Source organism: Calypte anna, chromosome 5 (assembly GCF_003957555.1).
Source record: "Calypte anna isolate BGI_N300 chromosome 5, bCalAnn1_v1.p, whole genome shotgun sequence".
Lineage (NCBI taxonomy): Eukaryota > Metazoa > Chordata > Aves > Apodiformes > Trochilidae > Calypte > Calypte anna.
The window spans coordinates 7,451,642-7,465,416 of record NC_044250.1 but is presented as its reverse complement, the minus strand read 5'-3'; the positions used below and the strand labels follow the sequence as shown (position 1 = coordinate 7,465,416).

The 13,775-nt window shown below is 37.5% G+C and overlaps 1 protein-coding gene across 1 annotated transcript in view; it reads right to left on the bottom strand.

Moving 5' to 3' along the window:
• Window positions 1-13,775, bottom strand: part of SYT9 (synaptotagmin 9) — a 53,718-nt gene that overhangs the window by 19,081 nt on the left and 20,862 nt on the right. The window contains exons 2-3 of the mRNA XM_030451246.1: window positions 8,138-8,489; window positions 4,687-5,233 (exon numbers count right to left, since the gene is read on the bottom strand). Of these exons, the coding sequence (XP_030307106.1) occupies window positions 4,687-5,233; window positions 8,138-8,489 (899 nt within the window). The remainder of the gene's footprint in view (window positions 1-4,686; window positions 5,234-8,137; window positions 8,490-13,775) is intronic.

Genomic DNA, 13,775 nt, shown 5'->3' with positions numbered 1-13,775 from the left:
AACTGCAGAAAATCTGTTTGGTTTGGTCAGATTTAAAGATTTTAGACTTTTACTGTGTTTCCCATATACAGCTGATTAAAACAATTTTGTTTCTTTTTGTCTTTCTTCCTCACATACCACTGTTAGCATCAGTATCTCTGAAGAAGGGAACTTGAAAACTCCTTCTGGTTATGATTTCACCTACATCTCAGTTATAGAACATAAATGCCTAAAAATACAGAATCTTAAATCTATCTTTCTTGAGCAAACTTGAGAACAACAGCAGTGAACAATTAGCACTTCTAGAATGCAGAATTTAAAATACTTATAACCATACTGCTTTTAGCTCTGTGAAAACAGAAGCATGGATACCAATGTGCAACTTTGATTAACTGTTTTTTAAAATGGGATTTTGTTTACTGCTTCTGTGCAAAAAGAGTTCAACATTATCTGACACACTGTCCTGTTCTTGATGACTATATATATCCTAAAAGGATATATGAGAATTCTTAAAAAGGGATGTAATTGATTTCTTGGCTTCACAGCTTCTAGCATATGTAAAAGTAAACAACTTGATATATCGCCTGTGTTTCTTTATAGCTTTGAACACTCCATAACTATATTTTGGATTTTCATTGAACCATACACATTTTTTAAAGTCTGTGATATATTATTGCTCAAATTCTGTATGTATTACCCAGGGTTTTCTTTCTGTAATATCTTCTCTCATTCTAATGGAAATATTTTTCTTCTATATTTTTACTCTCATTTTTTACTTGGAGTTTTTTTAACTTTGGAGGCTGGATGCTACACTCTTCTCTTTCTTTAGCTAGAAACAAAAGCAGGACTTCAAAATAGCCATAATAAAAAAAAGAGTAATCTTTTCAATCCTTTGTAGTACTCTGCTTGCAGATAAAGAGTAAAGCATGATTTGAATCTGACCAACTGCTTGCACCTTTATCAGAGGTTCAAGTTGCTTCACACCTGCACAGGAGGCAGATACAGCAAAGATCCTCAAAGAAACTATAAAGTGATGCTAAATGGTAGCAGTCAATATGGTATGTGTAGTTTATAGAATATTAGGTGCATAATCACTGCATATCTTTTTGTAACTATCCTTTGAGAACAGAACATTCTAGAAAGAATCATAAAAACAGGTTAGTCTGGGATATTCAGCCTCAGGGTCAGATGAGGGAAAGGTGACAATGAGGTGTTATGAATTATATTTTTCTTAAATTGTATGTTTAAGCTTAGGCATTTGGAAAAATAACAGTTTTCATTGTACCATTTTCCTCCTAAAGTGAGTAGTCATTATGAAAAATGCCAGCCCAGTTAGGAGTGGAAATCTCTTCTGTTCTTTCCCACTCCCATTATTCCCCTCTTTTAGGTGGAGGCCAAATTTAAATACCCTCCTCTTGTCAAAGATCACCTGTTTAGCAAGTGAAAACAGCAAGCCATTTTGAGAATACAAAGGGCCAGTATGAAGGAGAGTGAGATTTCCAGATCACAGAAATCCTTTTCTGTGCTCCATAGCTCCCAGGTGATCCTTAAGAAGTAATTTTTGAGAAAAGTTTTTTCTCTTTGGGTGCAGAGCAAGTTATGAAGTGGATTCTTAGCATCTTCTTCAAGAGAAGGTTCTCCTTTATCTGAAGTGGACTATTTGACAGCTTGAAGTCCTTCACAGTTGTTTCTATCACTTTGCAATGAAACCATGTATTTTTGCCTGATCACATTAGAGTTTGAAGATGGCAGTCAAGGAAATGTTAGCAACTTGTTGCTCTTTAAAACATTCCATCAGTCTACGTACCACCAGTCTATTACAAAACCAAACAAAAATATCCTGAATATGATTTAGAGGATTCTAAACAAAACATATCAACTTACTGAAACTCATCCTAAACATAAAGACTTTTTTTTTCTCGATGAGCCAGAAACCAGAGTAATCTGCCTGGTAGATATGCAGAAAGCTTATCTAGTTAATTTCATGTTCAGCTAAAGTTGACCCACTTAATTATTTCTTCCATTAAAAGCCCCACTGCTGTCTTTTTCTGGTTGGAAAAAGAGTCAGTGTTACAGGAGAAAGATTTTATGCTCAGAGGACCTGAGATTAGAAAAACAATCATTTTGATATTGGAGATTTGTGTTTGAAGGCAGATTGCTTTTGAGAGTGTAGAAAATTTTTATGCTGACACACATCTGTGCTATGAAATAACTTCAAATTCTGGGATGGCAGCAGATGTTATATTCCAGAGAATCAAAACTATTGGTTTTGGATTAAAAAAAAATTTCCAGTGTTATTAGAAAAGTGAAGGAAGCACAAACAATTCAATTTAATGGCATTGTTTGCAGTAAAGCTGACATTTCAGGCATGATCTTCAGTGCTTACTTGAAGTAGGGCATTTTGCTGGGCAGAAAAGGATTTGATACATTCTCTTATATTACTGTGTCAAATTGGATTAGAACGTAATAAAATGGAGTATGTAAAATAAAGGCCCTTGGGAATGCTGGTTATGCAGTGTAGTAAGATGCACAAGGAATTAAAATGAATGTGCTCTTCAGAAGTCTGCCAAACTTATCATGTAGCTGTGTGTAGGACCAACCTTTTTTCTAGCATGCTACCTTGATTGATCTCTCCTGTGCTGTACTCATTGATCCACATCAAGTGAATTTCCTTCATTAACTTTGCCCAGCGTTGGTCTGTTCTCTAATTGTTTTATTTTTATTTGAAAGAGCAAAACATTAGAAGATACACTTACTGAAAACCTGCCACAGTTGACACAGTTTCTGTCTGCAATCATAAAATGCCGAATTGTGCTCAAACCTTTGCTAAAATTTATGTCAGAGTTTCACCAACACTGCCTGCTGGCCTGATGAATCTTATTGTGAAACTTTCTGGACAGCTTCACCGAGTTGCCTGTAGGATTCATCTTCTGCTGTCATCCCATGAGAAATCTATCCAGACAAGAAAATAAGCTCAAACTTGGTTAGAGCTTAGAGGCCTTATCATAACTTCATGGAGTTATCTCCAACCTTTGCATTTTTGGAAACATTAATCAGTGAGCTGAGTGCTCCACACTTTCAATCATCCAATACTCTTATCTCAGAACTCACATTAGCCATAATTGGATTGTGTTTCCTATGTGCTATGAGTCACTTGCATTGAAAGGGTCCCTGTTAGCTGAAAATCCAGTGATGAGCCTGTATGGCAATTCATGTGTTCTGTTTAGATAAACAGGGTTACTCTTCACACAGGAATTAATATTAGCAGGAATTAATAAAAGACTCATGTTTCAGTCCTGAATTTAATTTCAGAGATTAAAGAAAATCTGAAGATGAACTATATGCCACCTCACTTTTGGAATTTGGAAGGGAAAGTGATTAAAAAGAAAAGAGCAGAGCCAGTCTTTTGCCTGAGTTAAAGCATGGAAAAATGACTTGTATGTATGTGTGTGTACATTCCACTTTCAGTTGACTGTAAAACTGAAAAGTTGATCTTGGGACACCTAATGCTGTATTAAGGCAGGGGCTTTCACTTGGAATGATTGTCATCTACTCTGTCAGATTCTAGCTTTCCCCCTGTAGCAGAAGAGCAGTAACTTTTCACAGAAAAGGCAGGTTCATCCTTCTCTGCGTGTCCATCCCCACCTGTTCCTCCAGCAGGGAGCACTGCAGCTAATCCTGTTGCTGCAGTTCCACCCTAGTGTGGAAAGGTTTGTGCAATGGGTGCTCTGCATGTTTCATAGACACATAGCCCTGGCTAAGGACACTGAGAAATCACCTTAAAACATGGACAGTATCAATTTTCAAAAAGAAATTCCAAACAAAAGTTAGTCTAATCCATTTGGTCTGTCATACAGCATGCTACCAGACCACAGATATATAAGGTCAGGGTCTGGCTTCAGGAAAGTAGTTGTCTCAGATTGCCCTTAACTTTTCTATGGCTTCTTACACTCAGCTAAGTGTATGCTTAAATGTTTTTCTGAAGAGAGCAAACTTACACTTTGATATTACTGTTCATAATGTTTGGTTTCTTTGGCTCACTTCATTTGAGTGTGACATGGTTTGACATAGCAAATGAAATACTTACTGACTCCTGGTACTAGAAGCTTCATCCCTGTGGATTTCTGTAATCTATCATTCTCATGGAAAGTCTGTTCTCCATGAGATGCATGAGATTAATTTCTAATACCATTGCAAGGAAGTTGGCTCATGCTTCGAGAGGAAAGCTCCATGAACAGCTTTTGTGGTTTTGTACCTAATAACTAACTGGATTCCTGTATGGAATTTGATAACAGAAATAAAGACTTTTATGTTTCCTATTTCCCAATGTAACAAAGTGATGCCAAACAAAGAGTTACACCAAATCAGTGTGTTTCATTGCTATCATGGAATGGACTTGTTCAAACTTAGTTTGCCTGGATTACAGATATAATGTTATCTCACTTTATGAGAATGTAGTCTTTTGAAGGACTGAAGATCACTACACAAGAAATCTCAAATCTGCAGTCTTGGCTGATTGGTGTATGCTGGATTTTATATGGCAAGTCATGCAAAACACAGAAAGGCAAAATTAGAAAAATAAAGTCAAAGCTTGAGAAAGAGAACATTTTCCCTCATAAATTTAACAGACAATTTCAGTTGTAGTCTGATTAAGGAAATAAAATCAGAAACAAGAAAAATCTCAGAAATAAAAATTGTAATACTTACATTGGTGACATATTCAATGTCCTTCCAAATATTACATTCCCTGGGAAAATCTGCCAAATCTAAAAAATTATCCACTACCACTTGGCCAATCAAGTCATGCCTGGAGAATCTGTCAAAGTCATACACAGAGAAATGGAGTTTCCTTGCATTCAGATCATTGTATGGAACAGAAAATAAAAAAACTTCATCAAATACTGGATTTAGGGTCTTTCTGTGCACTTTAGTCTGGTGTTTTGTTTTCCTATCAGGAAGCAGATATATCTTCACATATGGATCTGAAGTTCCAGAGAAGTCCTTTGCTGGCAGGTTGGTGGCCTTGTGTATCTTCACTATCAGCTGCTCTAAATCACAATCGTATTTGAGGATAAAGTTCAGTCTTCCACATGCTTTGCTGTTACTCCTCCGCCCATCCTCTGTGTCCACTGATCTTTGTTTATACAGCTCTGGCTTAATGCGGCCAATCCCCGTCAGCTGCTCCTGTTTCTGAACCTGCTGGATGTTGAAGTCAGGATTGGAGAGGTTGAGCTGTCTTCTGATTGAATTATGCCTTAAGTGAAAATGAAATAATTTAAATAGAATATGTTGAGGATGATAAGAATCGGTGCACACACACCAAAGACCCTGTTCTTATTTGCCATGTTTTTATAAGGTACACCAGGGTCAGATGTTTACTCTCATAAAGTGATAAACCGCAATACCCAATGTGAGAGCTCTCCTTCAGCATTAGACTGCTCATGCCACATCATGTTTGGTGTCTCAAGATAGAGGTATGCACTCTCCATACCTGTCTAAAGAAAGTAACAAATGTGAATTCACGGCTCTCCAGATCCAAAGGATCTGCCTTACTGGGAAGTATAATGTTCTGCTAAACTGTAGCTGTTCTTATCAGTTACCATTTTCAACTGATTCTTTTGGATTAATGCCTATTAAAAGAATTGTCTTATGTAAAAAGCAGCAAGATCTGGCCTAATGCACCAGCTGAGCTTGCTGATTTCTGGTGCTAAAATAAATCTGGCCAAAGAAGGATGCTTCCTGACATCTCTGCATTCACTTGTTGATCTCTATGACTACTTCATTTACAAGTGAACTGTTCTGTCTGAAATGGTTTGTTAACCACCTCAACAACTATTTTGTGTTTTGTTTCATTTTTTTTCTCATACCTGATGTAATAAGCTCTGTGGTACTTTGGCTAGAAAGCTCCTTTAGTTTCATTACTCTTAGGAGAGAAAGTTGCTTTTAGCTTTGGTCCAGTGAAATTTATTATCTGGAATCACTCAGTTAAATTGATTGAAAGTTCCACTTCATGAGATGATAACAGAAATCAAATTTACAAACCCTGTCAGGGTAGTGGGATGTGAAAGTTGGATTAAGTAAAATCCTAATCTATATGAGCTGGATTCCTCTTTATTGTCCTATTTATATGCAGCAACAACTCAGTGTATTGGAATAGGATGAGCTGTGGTTGAACAGAGAGCACATGGAAAATGCTAGCACAGGATTAGTTCAATGCTATTTATGTTGAATATAATCAGTGATATTTCCTCTGCTATCACTGTTCATTCACTACTTATAAATATGTTTATGTATTCTTAAAACAGGAACAGCCTCTTATACAGTATCCTATTTTTTTCTCTTGTTGCATAATAAATACACAATTTTATAGCTATACATTAGTCATTTCCATGATAAAATATTATCATGTCACCAAAAAAACCCCAAATATTATTGTTCAGTCCTTCAGCTCCTCATTGCACTGGGATGCTCAGAACATCCTGGGGAGGCATGAAAAGGAGGACATTGGAGAGACAGCCTGGCAAGGATTGCAGCAGGGGCAAGTGTCTGGTCTCTGTGGCCACACCAGAAAGCCCAGCCTGACTACCCAGCTGTGCCAGAAAACAGCAGAGGCAAAAGGGAACAAATGCAGTACAAGGAGGATGGAATCCTCCTGCTCAGTGAAATGAGTCTTTTGGAGAAGATTTGTGCAGAAGTATGGGCCAATGAAAGACAGGGGTAAAGAGTACAGCATGGATCAGCAAACAGTATAGGGCAGGAGTCCAGACCAGGAGAGAGCCAGACCAGGAACAAATCTGCAGAGTTTCACAGGATTGAAGACATTTTCCATACACTCAGGATGCTGAGACAAGTTCTCTTCAGAGTGGATTGGTGCCGCTTCTTGTGAGATGAATGTTCTGTGTTCATACTGTGCCTTTGGCATTTGGTGATCAGAATTTTGCTGCACTATTGTAGCAGAGGAAACTTGTGTCTGACTCAGGACTTTCACAGTATCAAAGACAAACGAGAGCTCTTTGTTTGAGATGTCAGATATGAATCTATTGTTAATTATCTCATGACATACTTATTTCCCAGCAGTTTGAAAGCAGAGCAGCACCAGCCCTGTACCATACTTCTGGACTGTTAGTCCTAGTAGGAATTCAACCTTGCATGAAGTGGGGTGCAAGGCTGGGGATCCATAATTATGGCTTTGGCCTCCCCATAGATTCCTACAGCAACATGAGGCTGTGCCTTTCTTATGCTAATCTAAGAAGGAGGAGCTTGGGCCTTCTGCTGCAGAGCATTGTGCTTTCTTGGGCGCTTCTCAATTTCTGCCTGAGACACATTTTGGACAACTGGCAATTACTGAACTGGTGACTGGCTGCTGTCATTTTACCCACATTCAGGTGTGCCTGCAGGCAAGAGTTTTGGCTAAACTCCCAGATGAACAGAAAGGAGGCTAGCAAAGAGCAACTGGACTAGTGTGCGCCTTCTCCATCTGAAGTGCATCTGCTTTGGCTCAGAGAATTACTGTCTCTTCTTATGGTGTTTCTTTTTCTCACTGTGTGAAACATAATCCTTTTATCACCTGCCCCTGAACACACTGTTATCCTCCCTCATTCCTATTCCCTCTTGGACTGGCTCTTCAGTTCCCCTGGAGACCTCAATGACTTGTTCAGTCACTTCCCAACCCCCCACCTCCTCCCCAGTCATTATTATAGCTAAAATCTATGATTTTTAATCCTATTTCTAACTCTTGCAAGTGTTTCATTAGCCTGCCCTACTTTTCTTCTTTGGCTGTTTTAAAAATCTTTGAGGAGAAATTACTGAGTGTTCAGCATGAGAGCTAAGTGTAAATGAATATGCTTTTATAAGCTAAATCTAGGCTGTTCTGGTGCTTTCTTTAAGGGACACACAGTGCTCTGTGTTGTCCAGGTTCTGAGGGAGAGGTAAAAATGAGACAATAGTTGCTAGAAGACTGAAATAACATTGTGATTCTGTTATTTTAACCTAAGAGTTTTGTGCACCTCAAGGAGTAACTTTTGTGTAATTTAAAAAAAAAAAAAAAGTGTCAAGTACATTATACATTTTTAATAGATCAGTGTACCAGATAATCAAGCTGTGCTCTTTTGGCTGTATCTCTATTCATTAATATCAGAAAGAAACTGGAGTTACTGACCGAGCAGAAGAGGTTGGCTCAGTGGTCTGACGCTGCATTCGCACGTTGTGTACACAGTTCTCCTTCGTTCCTGCCTGAGCATCTAAAGGAATATCAGGGGAGGTGTGGCTGATCTTCATGGAGGATTCAGGATAGACTGTAGGCTGCCCCAGATAATCCTCACTGTAGTCATGATCATTGGTCTCTGTGTCTGTGTAGTTCAGTGGTTCTTGTTTGTTGTCTTTGTTCCCAAATGGCAGACCATGCTCTCGCCAAGGGATCCAACAAAGCTTCCAGGACACAAACAGCGAGACACCAAATAGAGCAAGACCACAGGCTGTGACAAGTAAGGACAGCAAGCTTATTGAGATATCTGCAAACAAGAAAAACACATGCATGTCACATCTTTGATATCTTAGCTGGGGTAAGGTTTTTTACACAGGTGTGTAGTGAGAGGGGGAAACGGTTTAAAAGTTAGAGAGGAGAGATTTAGGTTAGACATTAGGAAGAAATTCTTTAGTTTGAGGGTGGTGAGACACTGGCACAGGTTGCCTAAGGAAGTTGTGGATGCCCCCTCTCTGGAAGTGTTCAAAACCAGGCTGGATGGGGCTTTGAGCAACTTGGTCTAGTGGAAGGTGTACTGGCCCATGCAGGGTGGGTGGAACTAGATCTTTAAGATCCTTTCCAACCCAAACAATTCTATGATTCTGTGATTTGAGCTCTTTGGAGCTCTGCATCTCCAAGGCATATATGAGAAGTAAACATCTCTGGATTGCATATCTACAAATATTAAATTCTGGTCCCTGAACAGTCATACACCAGAAGCATCTGATGTTCTACTCTTGTTTTTCCCCTAGTGAAGATAAAACTAACCTCGTTTGGAATTCAATATACAGCTCATCTTGATAGAACTCTTTTTATGTTTTCCCTCCAAAAGCTGGGTGGAATGAAGGGTCATTCTAAATATGAAAAAGGCTGTTCACTTAGCTTTCTTCTGATGCAAAAGTAGTGCCTACAGTACATTTTGTTTTTTCTTTATTTTCCTTTTATGTGGTGCAACTTCCTCCAACTCCTCTAGCAGATCTTCCTATTTTCTCTTCCAGAATTGTATTATAATTACAAAACTATGAACATATGCACACAGGCACATATGTGGCATGCTTTTTTTTAAGTTTTCAACTAAAGTATCGTATTTCATTGCCTTAATTCCCTCCCTTCTAATATTAGATTCATTTTAATCCTTGCAAATGTTTTTTACTATCAGTACATATCTAACTCTTCATCATTTAGTTTAGGTACCAATAAGTCTGCAAAGCGGATTTATTTCTGTTTGCTAAGTCCAGTCTGTTTGCTCTTTGTCTTTCCAAACTTCTGGTATAAAATGCATGTGGAGAAGAGTTTTCAGATGTTTTTCCCCACCTTCCCAAAATGCTCTTACCCCATAACTGTATCAACACAAGTTAGTTTCAACTGTCAGAGGCTTTTTCACTGTTTTGCTTTAAGTTGCATGTTGGAAAAATGACTCAGTGGAACAGCTGCTTTTATGGTTACAGTGTTTTTTAAATTAGTTTCTCTATGGATTACACAATATATCATGCCTTAACCAAAATTAGCAAGAATTCTGTTTTACTACTTCAAATTATAAACACAACCTGATCAAAGCAATTTTTCACACTGTGTGTGGGTTCAGAATGTCAGATTGCATCTCTCTAGCTGACAGCCAGCCTAAATTTTCCAAAGGTGGCAGGAGGTTGAAATGTACAGCTCCTACTAGGACAATTACTTAAGAATGACAAGTCAGACAAAACAGCTTCAGTCAATTTGGAAAAAAAACCCCACAAAACAATATTTTTCAAAAAAGTGGGAAAGTCAATACCTTCTACTCCTGCTGAGTCTCATTCTCATTAGCCAGACAGATTAAATTTTTGCGGAGGGGGAAATGACACCACAATCAGTCTCACTCAGGAGCTGCTGTCCAGTTTGCTTTGCATGTTGAAAACCAATTTTGAACAATTTTAGCCAGCATGGCCCTGCCTGTCCTTCTCTCAGTCTTATGAAGACAAAGCTCATTAACAGTGGGGACAGCACAGCAGCTGTTTAGAATTCTAGAGAAGAATTTCACAGCTGAAATTAATTAAAGAAATTCCTTCCATGCATAAAAGGCAATTTGAGTGAAAGTAGAATGGTGGTTCTTGATATATTTGGAATAGTTAGTGGCAAACAAGTCTGGCAATGGAGGCAGAGCACAACATCTCTGATCAAAATGCAGAGGAACTGGGATGCAATAGTGAAAAACCTTCAGAAGAAAATAATTTGTCTTGGATTTCCTGGACAAGAAGGAAGAAACATGTCAAAGTCTGCAAAAAGGTGACTTTTTCTAAAAACTGATTCAAGTAAATGATCCAGCACTGAAAGAAATGAGAAATTAGGAGCTGTCAGAACCAGACAGAAGATTATAAGGTGAGAACTGGAGGATTCTTGATGCTAAGGACGTGTAAAGGTGAGGAAAAATATGAAAGGTAGAATAACAGTCCCTACCTTCAGGATAACTTTAGCAGAGGACACAGTCTCCTAGAGAACTGACATTGTGAGAAGAAAACATGAGACAAAATGAACTACCTTTCATTTGGAGAGTTTGAAGGTCTTTAATAATATATCCCTGCATTTTATAACGTAACACTGAGAACAATCCTTATCTCACAGCTTACTTTCAGAGAGGCTGTGTAATAAACACTTCAGGTAACTTGCCAAGTTGCAGAATAAGGAATTATTTCTCATCCCCTTGGTTTTACTTCTTTTTGATTCCTTAGGGACCATTTCGGTGTGAACTCTTTGTTTCTGTGGGTGAAAAAGGGACAATCATGCATCTGTCTTACTTGGATGAAAGATTTTAGTGCTAAAGGGCAGTGTTCTAAAATGTTCTCTTTCACTGGACAGTAATTTTCAGATACTGCATACCTGGCTGGCAATTTTCAGCATATGGGCAGACCCAGTGTGAATAGCTGGGGTGAGTGCAGTCCCATGTGAAGAGAATTTTGATTGCATCCTGGAGCTGTTTTTACATTACCCATTTTTACCATTGCATACTGTCTTCTCTGTATAATTTTTACTCCCTCTTTGCAGATGTCTCACATTTTCTGAGCCTGTTTATCTGTATTCCCATGTGGTAGCAATTTTCATCTGATGCCACCGATGTCCTCTGCTTTGTAATGAGAGCAGCATGTCTGTACTTTTTTGTTCTTACAAAAATCAGAGATGTGTAGCAAAGAAAGGGTTCATCAAAAATCCAGATTTTTGGATGAAATCACTCTAGGTTTTTTCATCAATAATGGTCTAAGATATGAGTAAACATTGTAGATTTTCTAGAACAAAACGAGAAAAAAATCTGCCTCTGTTTATATCACACAAGTTTTTAATATAGATTTACTTAATATAAGCTTTTGTATTGGCTTTGAATGGCTTTTTATATTTGACTTTGAATGCAATCCTAGATTGTTCCGAAAGAGCCAATCTTTTTTTCTTCTTGTGTTTAAGTTACATTTTGAATTGCTAAATATTACACAAAACCAAATAGCTAAATTAGCCAACAATGGGAGAGATCAATAGCTAAGGCAGATCAGTGCATCTCTCAGACATGCAACTGGAGCTACAGAATCAAAAGACACAAAGTGAGCTATTTGGATTCATCAGACTCCAAATGATGCAAATAAAACCAAACATATGAAGAACAAAAAACAACCTGGAATTTATGATAAACTAGGCACAGCCAAGATGGGACATTTGATCAAAGGAACTGCTGATCAATAATGTAATTATCTAGGTAATCAGGTTAGTTGTTGCCTGGATGTGATCAATGTTATAGCAAACAAATTCTTTTCCCAGCAAACTGGCTGTAATCTGGTTTAACATGAAGCTGAAGGCCAGAAATCCGATATGGGAGAGTTCTTTTAGCAAGTTCTTACTGAAATAATAACAAGCCTTCTTCTCTATGCTTTTTTACTCTTATCTTTCTACTATTGTTCACCTATTCCAGCATTATTGTAATACACAGTTAAATGTGAAGTTTGGCTAGTAAGCAATGAAATACTTCTTAGCAATTTAAAATCTTGCAATATAGGGAGTTTTACTCCAATAAAAGAAATCTTTTTTCATTTGAAAACCAATGAATTTCAAAAGGCAATCAGTTCAATGTGCAATCAAATACAAAATGGTGAAATTAACTTGTTTTGAATAACTGTGTTACTAAACTTTAGGATATATTGGGGCAGATCAGTCAATCTTTCCAAATGTGATTCAGTCCAAATTCACTGGTAAATTCCAGAGAAAACAAATTTCCTCCTTTGCTTCTTGTTTCTTAGGGGGAGATTTTAAGAAATGTGATGTGATTAGACATCTAACTTCTTGAAAACAGTGGAGACATCAGTGCCTACTACCTAAATCCTAGCTATGCTTTTGAAAAACGAAACTGTCTTCCTTCCATACAGATATGTCTGTGCAGGTTAGCCATAATTCAGTAATGGTACTGTAAGAGTGTAAAGCAACATTTCAAACCTGGAAGTCTAAGACCCTAACTTCTCCAGAGAAGTGTTGTTTGGATGAAGTATCTGAAGAAATTACTGAAGGGATTTTAACCTAATATTGCAGTGCAGTTTCATTTGTGTTTCAAGTTTTTCTTAATTAACATAGCTGGCATTTGTTCAAGATGAAAGGTGTCTCTGTGCAGACTCCTGAGACAAAGGAGTAATTCCCAGCGAACACATTCTTCTCTGAAATATTCCTGAACAGAGTTAATTATCCTTAATTAAGGACAATTTAAAAACTTTCTGGGATAATCTTTAAAGTAAGACAGCTGAAAACCAAGGAATTAATTTTATTAATTTTATTACACATAAATACCCCAGCTCTTATATGTCTGACCTTGAAATTCATGAATGTGGACCAACAAAGCCAAAGTGAAATCTGTTTCAGATAGTAATAACATGCTAAAAATGTATTGGTAACTGGGCTTTACTGTTATTTGAGGCAGTTTTTAGCTTTTAGTGACTCGGTATCTTTTCACATTGGATGTTCTACATCCTCCGGTGGGTCAAGGGTTGGACTAGATGATCTCTGAGGTCCCTTCCAACCCGGCTAATTCTATGATTCTATGATTCATAGGGTGTGTAAGGCTTGTGTTGGCTAACACATCGTTCTCATCTTCTGAGTGAGCTGCATATATTTTTATTCCTAAATGTTGTTAAAAATTCCAGCTTATCAGTGTATGCTTTCTCCTCATCTGCTTTGCTTAAGTTACAAATTTTTGGAATCTTTTTTTTCAAGTATTGCTTAAAATTCACTGAAACCCATAAATGAACTAGATCAAAGAGATATAATCCCTGGACTTCACCAAGGTAATTATCAATTTCTTTAAATGTACATAATTCCACAATTTCAATACAGAATCAGAATTACTAAATGGCTAAACAAAATAGTCATTAAAAAAAGTGCATGAGCAATAAAGTTTTGTTTGCATAAAACATTTTTCCAGCAGCAAGTGCTGTAATATAACTCAGAACTGATCCAAGATCTATTGGCAAGTCTATTGGCAAGATCAAAGAATTAGAGCTTTAAGCAAAAGAAAAAAACCCCAAATTATTAATGGACAGTCATAAACAGGAAA